This window comes from Jatropha curcas, chromosome 5 (assembly GCF_041381405.1).
Source record: "Jatropha curcas cultivar XTBG-Jc1 chromosome 5, XTBG_Jcur_1.0, whole genome shotgun sequence".
NCBI lineage: Eukaryota > Viridiplantae > Streptophyta > Magnoliopsida > Malpighiales > Euphorbiaceae > Jatropha > Jatropha curcas.
Window position 1 is genome coordinate 5891138 of NC_143155.1, and position 8676 is coordinate 5899813.

At 32.2% G+C, this 8676-nt stretch overlaps 1 protein-coding gene across 1 annotated transcript; it reads right to left on the minus strand.

The window, feature by feature from the left end:
- Nucleotides 1-725: 725 nt before the first annotated feature.
- On the minus strand, nucleotides 726-4242 carry TT12 (MATE efflux family protein). Its single transcript, XM_012219084.4, has 8 exons — nucleotides 3872-4242; nucleotides 3073-3617; nucleotides 2881-2967; nucleotides 2202-2258; nucleotides 1869-2107; nucleotides 1584-1702; nucleotides 1413-1499; nucleotides 726-1089 (listed from the first exon to the last, which is right to left on the minus strand). Exons 1-8 carry the CDS (start codon nucleotides 4181-4183, stop codon nucleotides 1021-1023), a joined length of 1515 nt encoding a protein of 504 aa, XP_012074474.1. The 5' UTR covers nucleotides 4184-4242; the 3' UTR covers nucleotides 726-1020.
- Nucleotides 4243-8676: the final 4434 nt, after the last annotated feature.

Here is an 8676-nt window from a genome sequence, read left to right on the forward strand (position 1 = left end):
AAAATAGAATAATCAAATAATAGAGTGCCAACTCACATCATTTTGCTTTAGGATTATATATATATATATATATATATATATATATATATATATATATATATATATATTTGAATATTGGAATTTGCGTGGCTACCTTACTTCCATCCAAATATTTGAAACTAGAAAAATAAAAAGTAAAAGATATTATCTTGATAAATATTAATCTTACAATCCAAATAGAATTTACACTTTTATTAATAAAATATAAAATAAAAGGGAAAGAAAAGAGAAAAGGATGCAAAACTTATAACTTTTAGCAACAGATAAGAATTCTGTTGCTAAACCTTTTGTAGCCAATCCTTACTGACGGGAAAAATGAATGAATTTAGGTTATAACTTTAAAAACATATAAATATTCCGTTGCTAATCTGTTTGTAGAACCTGCTCTTAGCAATGTAAAAAAGAATGAAACAAGATTTGATAATCAATTAAAATAATCTAATTAAGGAAACTAATATAACTAATATAATTAAAAATTATTATATAATTTTAGTCAATTAATAAAATTAAAAATTTCTAATTAGAATATAATTAAATTATCTTTAATAACACAACAGGAAGAATATAAAATATAGACAGTAATGTTTGATTGACAATGAGTAGTAAGTATTTATTATTTAAAGTACTTTTGTTTTGCATTGTAAAAAAAAAAAAAAGAAAAGAAAAGAAAAGAAAAAGAAGAGAAGTAGAAGAAATTGGTCATAGTCTAAAGTTATATATGACTTGTCAATTACAAAAGTTTGAGTTTTCCTTGTACTCATACATCAAGACAGTGAAATTCTTGCCCCAAACTCTTCTTAGGGGACTTGAATTTCAAATCTCAATAATTGGATATTTCCTTGATTACAATTCTATGTTCATGCTTCATGAACAGGAACATTTTGATTCTTCTATAAACCTTACAAGAGAGGAACTTGTATCCATAAGAGAAGGTAGAGAAAATGAAAATAAAATAAGAAAAACCTAAAATTTTTAGTGTCCTTAAACATTAGCCACCGACTCCAAGCTCTCTCTTGCAGAATCTTCTAACCGTTTAGCAGTTTTTTGAACCTGCAGGAAAGCATTAAGTATTACGAATGATGGAATATATAATTAAACTTTTTTTTAAAAAAAAAAGTCATAATCATTGTATTTTTTTTTTTTTAGTATAACTAAGAGATTAGATAGTAATTTACACTCAAAATTATGAATTCTTCCATAATATATTGTCTTGTTTTTGTATTATTATTGATTTTGTTCGGTATATTTAAGTAAATATAGATGAAATAAGTAATTTAAAAAAAAATATATTTATGGAATTATTAGGCGAAGTGGGCTTAGGCACATGGATAAGCTAGCCAATTGGCCCATTGGGCCTAAAAACAAAAACTCACCTCTGCATCCCAATTAGTCCTTGCAGTAAGAATAATTAAAGTTATTGTCTGGAAAAGAACTCCAATGATAATTCCCCACCAAATGCCCTGAAATTAAATAATTAAGAAATGGATTTATTGGTTTAATTTATAAAATAGAAAAAAGCTTAGAAATAGGGAGCAGAAGCTTACTGCTACTCCTAAACTGGTTTTGAAACCAAGAACACATCCAATGGGGAGCCCAATTATATAGTATGTGGTTAAATTAACATAAGCCACCACTGCTTGCCATCCACTCCCAATAGCCACACCTGCCATCCAAAAAGGAGTTTAATTTGAGGGATCGTTTATCTAATCCTCTAAATTTTTCAAAATATAATTTTTCTCCCCAAAAGTTGTATTTATATTTTTAAAAATATGCATATTCGCTCGAGAAAAGAACTTGATTAGCGAATTATAAATACGAGAAATTCTTACCGGAGAGAATCGGTTGAACCCCATTGAGGAGAACGGAGATGGCAAGCAGAGGAGTGAGATCAGAAACTGCTTCTATAACCTCAGTATCAGTTGTAAAGAGTTTGCTCAATCCAACTTTAAAGGACAGCACAAGAATACTAAAAATGACACTTATAATTAGGCTAGTCCCATTCACTACAAACACTGAAAATTTTGCAACCTTAGGATGCCCTGCCCCTAGCTCATTGCTTACTCGAACACTGCATTTTCATCAATATTAATTTCTTAAAAATGGGTGTAATAGTAATTTCCCAATCAAATTCAATTAAAAAAATTGAAAAGAATGTCACCAACCTGGTTGCTGCAGCTAGACCAAGCATAAATTGCATGTCCCAGTTCAAGTAATTCATGCTGGAGAGAATGAAAGATGTTATGATTTCACATTACAAGGTTAGAGACACAACATTAATTTAACAGAGTTATTTTCAAATCTTAAGCAATTTGTTACATTGACCGGTAAACCTTTATTTTGCTTGGTCTATGGATTTACAAGATATTTTTTTTTATTAAAAAGATGATATTTTTGAAGAAAAAAATTTAAAATAATTTTTTAAAAAAATCTATTTTCATTGGTTTAATCCATCACTTATACACCAAATTTAAGCAAGTTTAATCCATTTTTTAATTATGCATTATTATACTCATTAACTTATTAATTTTAATTTATTCAAAAATTATTCCATGATTAAAACATAAAATTCACGAAAATTTCATTAATAATAGTTTAAAAAACCTCAAGAAATGGAAGATAGGAAAATTTATTTAATTTTCTTTAGCTATAAATATATTATATTTGACTTGGTGACTTAAAATCTTGACTCCACCACTATCACTGTCACGTAAAAAAAAAAATATCAGAAGAAAATGTCCCACAAATATATATTGAGAATTAAATTGTCGGTACTTCATAGTCAATAATAATAATAATAATAATAATAATAAAGCTAAAAATAGAGACCGGTCAAGGTAGTACCAAATAGAAATGGAGTCTAGACTGATTGTTGGGCTTGGTAGGAGACCTGAGATGAGTACCATTCCTTGGCTATACCATATCTCCAAACTACATTACCAAAAATACTCAGTAAAAAGGTCAGTTTTTTCTTGGTAAATAGTAAAAAGGTAACTATTATTTTCTTTTTCATGAAAAAAGAAAAAAATTGCATACCAAAGCATAACAGCAGAGGCAACTGTGAGCTTAAAGTAAGGCCAAATGCCTTTAAAAGCACTTATAGACAAGCCAGTCCAAGTGTCCTTGCAATTTGGGCTTAGAACAATATAAAGCCAATTTAAGATAACAAGAAGCCACCAAGACAAACTGAGTGTAAGAGCTGCCCCAACAAGCCCATAATCCAAAACAAAAACAACAAGCCAAGAAAGAAAAATGTGAACCAAAAATACTCCAACTGCCATATATGCCAAAGGATTCACAATATTCTGAGCTTGAAGAAACCTCTGCATAGGGCAACTAATGGCAAATGCATATATTTGGGGTATCAAGCCGTGGGCGAAAATCTGGCCTTGTGCGGCAATGTCCTCTGCTTGGCCGATAGCTAGAAGAACTGGGCCTGAGAACCAGTAGAGGAATGTCAGGAGTACTGCTGCTCCTAAGTGTAGAACTATTGCTCTTTGGCAAATTATCCCCATTGCTGAGTATTGCTTGGCTCCATAGGCTTGTCCACACACTGTCTGCACAGCACTTGCCATACCAAGCTGCAGGAGGAAAGCAAGAATTTAAAAAACGCTAAACGCTATTTTTTAGTTTTCGGTAATACAATATTTGAAATATAAAAAGTTAAATAGCATTTTATGAAATATTACTCAAACAACTAACAGCTTGCCAAAACAGTTAATTTTTCTTTTTATATGATTTTAATCATTTTTGCAAATTAAACTCCGGTTAACACTTCCAAGCACTAATCTTTCACATCCACAGAATAATGGAAAAAGGAAAGGTAAATACATACCATAATCCCATAAGCAAGGCCCTGAATTCCAACATTGGCAATAGAAGCACCAGCAAGTTCAACAGCACCCAAATGACCACAAAACATTTGGGTTACAAAACTAAGCATAAAATTGAATATAGAAACAACAATAGAAGCCCCAGATAATGACCATAATAGCCTTGATTCCCATAACACAAGCCTATGCCACCATCTAAGTGGAACTTTCCTTTGGTCCAAGAAATCCTCAATAGCCTCAGAGGACAAGTCTGGAATTCTTGAATGTGAGTCTAGTGTTGGTAACAGGGCCTGGTACTCTGTTGTTGACCCCATGATACTTTGTATGTATAGAAAGAACAAAGAAGAGAAGGGGGTCTTAGTTGATATTATATTTGGGTTGTATTTATACTATTATGTCCATGTAAAATTTTGAAGGTGATTTTTGAATTAAAGATATTTTTCAAAAGCTACCATTCAATTGTTGGAAGAGTAGCCAACTAATTTTTTTATTTTTTTATTATTATTTAGAGAATAGAAGAGTAGATAATCTAACACTGTGTTACTTTTTGTCAACTACTAACATTTAACATGGAAGTACTAGAAATCTTTATTGAAAAAATGGCGGCTTCAAAAAGCTTAATAACACGTGTCATTTTCTTAAGCTATTAATAATATGTGGCCCCCATCTTATTTCATTCAATAATTTATGACTATGAAATATGAAGTTTATATAAATAAATATATAAATAAATAATTCTGTAGTCCTGTAATAATATTTGTATAACATAGTATTACGTTAATATTCCAATTCAATCAAGACAATAGAATCTTAAAAAAAAAAAAAAGTAATACAGTTTTTTAATTTCATTATTTTCTGATTCAGATATTAATAGCGCCTCAATTAATATCGATAACAATATTACATATTTTTTTAATTCATTTTCCAATAATTAATTACATTAATATGTCATTAATATTATTTTAAAAATGAAATTTCCATTTTCTGTTTTCTAATAATTAATGAAATTAATAATATCATTAATATTACTTAAAGTTCTAAAAACTTCAGGATTGTTTTCACATGGGTTAAAATTTTTTTTAGTGTGCTTTTATTTTCTATTGCTATTCACTTCGAAATTTACATTGACATTATAATATTTCAACTTCATATTGTAAAATGAATTATAGATTTCTAAGGCATTGGAATTCAATTAGTAAATCCAAAAAATTAAAGTTCATATTTTAAAACTTTGAAATATAATAAACAAAAAGATGAATAGTTAATTATGCATTATTATTTGAATTTTTAAAATTATAAAAAAAAAGCACGTGCCCATTAGTAGTAAATAATAAAATTAACAATCCCATAGGCTAAATGCTAATTAGACTAATCTTGATTAATAATATAATTTTTCTATGCTTGGTGAAGCATGATCAAAACACTTCTAAAAATTAAAAGTTTTGATATTGGTTACATGTTTTATATTCTACAATTTCCTTCATAGAGATATATTAAATTTTTTCATATTGTTATAAATCATTTTTAAAGTTAAAAAAAAAAAAATATCTATATATAAATTTTCATTGGCTCCTATTTTAGGCGTAGTAGCTCGCTGACTAAACTGAACTTGGAACGCGACCGTTTGGTTTACAAAGATGACTGGGGATAAAACGTGGGCACTTACTCTTCATTTTTACGGCAGGTGGGAATGACACCTTTATTTTTTTTTATTTTTTTATTTTTTTTTATTACCAAAAAAGCATATAATTTTAGAAGGCCGGATTTGGATTCTAATGAAGAACAGCAAATTAGGCTCTTTTTTTTTTTTAATACATGAAAAGTTTAATAAACTAGAATAAGGCTTTGAATTGTGAGATTCTATTTGATGATTCTATTTGTTTTTCTGAAAGAAGAATAGTATATATAGTTTTTTTTTTTTTTTTTTTTTTTTTTTTTTTTTTTCTGAAAGAAGAATATTTAATTTTCTGAAATACTAATAAACATAATGCAGTCTTGTTATAAGAAGAGGGAAAGTTATATATATAGTATTCATTTTATGTCCAGCGTTGGATCAGTTGGAAGGTTCCTTCAGCGGTTCTTGTAAACTGAACTGTGATGGCTCGGTGAAGAATGGTCAGGCGTTTGGCGGAGGTGTCATTCGAAATGATGAAGGGTTTCGGGTGGGAGGTTTCATAGCGAATTTCGGTCATTGTTCTGTTCCGGCAGCGGAGCTGTGGGCTTTGCTTGAAAGGCTAAGGCTTGCTAAAAGCTTGGGTATTCAAGGTCTTCACGTTGAATGTGACAGTGAGGTTGTGGTTAAAATCATCCACCATGAGATGTCTCCTGCAGCAAGCCTTTTCCCTTTAATTTCCTTGATTCGGCAGTTTATGAGAGAGGATTAGGTTGTTAGTCTCCAGCAAGTTTACCGTGAAGCCAACTACTGTGCGGATCACCTTGCTGCTCTTGCTGCAACTGTTCCTTTGAGTGTTCATGTCTTATCCCAAGTTATCTGTTTCCCTAGAGAAGTGGATCATGCATGATTTATGTGGCACTGCTGATTCTAGGGCCTGTGCTTGCTGCTATACCAAAATTTCTTAATCTTTCTTAATCTATTTGGTCTTTGTATAGTGTTTCTTGATTAAACTCATACACCATATATATAAATTAATTCAGTTCCCCTCAGAACTTGGTTTACAACATCATATACTTCGTATCAAGATAATAGTTCAAGTAGTTAACAAGAATGGCTGCTGCCATTATAGGAATCTCCTAACTTCTTCAACAATTTGAAATAACTACATATATAATTATTAATTTCTCATCAAACTTCAGTTTGTCGTCCAATTTAAGAGGTAATATCAAGGTTTCCTAACTATTGACGCATAAACAGTAGCTAGAGATTTAATTTCTTCACAAAGAATTGATTCTAGAGCAAATCCTACAATTAAATTCCAAAAGGATCAATTATAATCAAGGGGAAGACCGGAAAATCCCTCACATAGTCGCAAATCGCAAACACGCCGTAAATCATAAATTTCTGGGTAGGGCGATAGGCAGCAGCTTTTTGGTCCAAACCCCGCTTCTGTTTACGTTAGCTTGGCCGGAGAAAGGAGGAGTGGTGGACGGGGAGTGCTGGCAACGAGATGAAAGGCGGTTCGACCAGCACTTGGCTAGTTTCACCGAAAAAACCAAAAGTAGCGGCTGAAGGAGTCTGTGCCGATAGGAGTAGCTCAGCCCGAAAGCTCCCGTTACTGCGTTAAACGGGACTGAGACAGAATAAGAGAAGGACCAGAGAGACGCCGTCAAAGAGTGAAGTCGACCGGTTGAGCTCGAGTCGTCGGAAAATCGGAGAGGAAGCTGAAATGGGACTGTCTCGATCGAGATGAAGTCGCAGCTTCATCGGCGATTTGCGCTCACCAGAAATGGAAATAAGAGAGAGAGAGAGAGAGAGAGAGAGAGAGAGAGAGAGAGAGAGAGAGAGAGAGAGAGAGAGAGAGACTGGAGGAACCGTCGCGACTGTGAACCCCTCCCCAAAACATCAGATGCATGAAAACGCATGTGATTAAGGAAGAAATGCACGTGATGTGTGAGTCGCCACCTTGTTTAATTATTTTAGGGTAAACTAGGAAAAAACCCTAAGTTGACTCCGATTTTAATTAACCTAATTACTAGATCAATTATCCCAATGTTTAAGGCATGGTGTGCAAACCCGAGATGGATCCCGAGACTATGTCATGCTGAAAAAAACTAACCATGAATGAATGCTTTGCAAAGTGATTAATGTAATTTGAACCAATTTTAAGTGATTGCGACTTGCCACTCAGGGTTAAATCCCGAACGTGCCTACGTACTTCCGTTTGAATGGAAGATCAAAGTCAACGTAGTTCAATAGGCCCTCTTTGAAGGGCTTTGAATGGGGATGCTTTATGCATGAGTGTGTGTATGCTTTGTGCATTTTGTTTAGGCATTTTGCCAAAGATTGATTGTTTTTTAGGCATTTGTTGCCAAAATGTTGGTTGGGCAATTTGATTGCCAAAATGATTGATTTTAGGCGATTGTCGCCAAAACGATTGATTTTAAGGCTTTTAGCCAAAAAGGGTGATTTAGGCAATTTGATTGCCAAAATGATTGATTTTAGGCGATTATTGCCGAAACGATTGATTTTAAGGCTTTTAGCCAAAAAAGAGTGATTTAGGCAATTTGATTGCCAAAATGATTGATTTTAGGTGATTGTCGCCAAAAAATGATTGACTTTAAGGCTTTTAGCCAAGAAAAAGAGTGATTTAGGCAATTTGATTGCCAAAATGATTGATTGGGCGTTTGTCGCCAAAATTAATTGACTTAAGGAATTTTATTTTCCAAAAGCAATTGTTTGAAGGCTTTTAGCCAAAAATTGTGATTTAAGCGATTTTTCGCTAAAAGGTGGTTAATCTAATTCATAGGCAATTTGTTTGCCAAAAATTGATTGAACCGTGGGCAATTTGTTGCCAAAATGTGGTTGATTTAATTGTAGGCAATTTGTTGCCAAAACGTGATTGATTAAGGCTTTTTAGCCACAATTATTGATTAATTGGACTTAAGCCAGGCTGTTCGAAATAAAGGCAATTAACCGTAGTTATTGATTAACTAAGTCTTTTAGGCCAATATTGTCGGATTTTAGGCTTTAATACCACGATTATTAATTAACAGGGCATTAGCCTAAATTTATTTATTGAGGCAGCTTATTTGCCTAATGATGACATGTAATGCGTTTATGCAGTTGTAGAATTATTAGGAGTAGAAGAGAAGCATGCATGAAGTGCTAAAATTAAATAAGCAGAGTTTA

Coding starts and splice junctions, on each gene's coding strand:
- TT12 (XM_012219084.4), bottom strand. CDS start 4,183: ATGGGGTCAACAACAGAGTACCAGGCCCTGTTACCAACACTAGACTCA. Junction 1,703..1,868: donor GGTTCAACCGATTCTCTCCG/GTAAGAATTTCT, acceptor TTTGGATGGCAG/GTGTGGCTATTGGGAGTGGA. Junction 1,090..1,412: donor GGACTAATTGGGATGCAGAG/GTGAGTTTTTGT, acceptor GCTTTCCTGCAG/GTTCAAAAAACTGCTAAACG.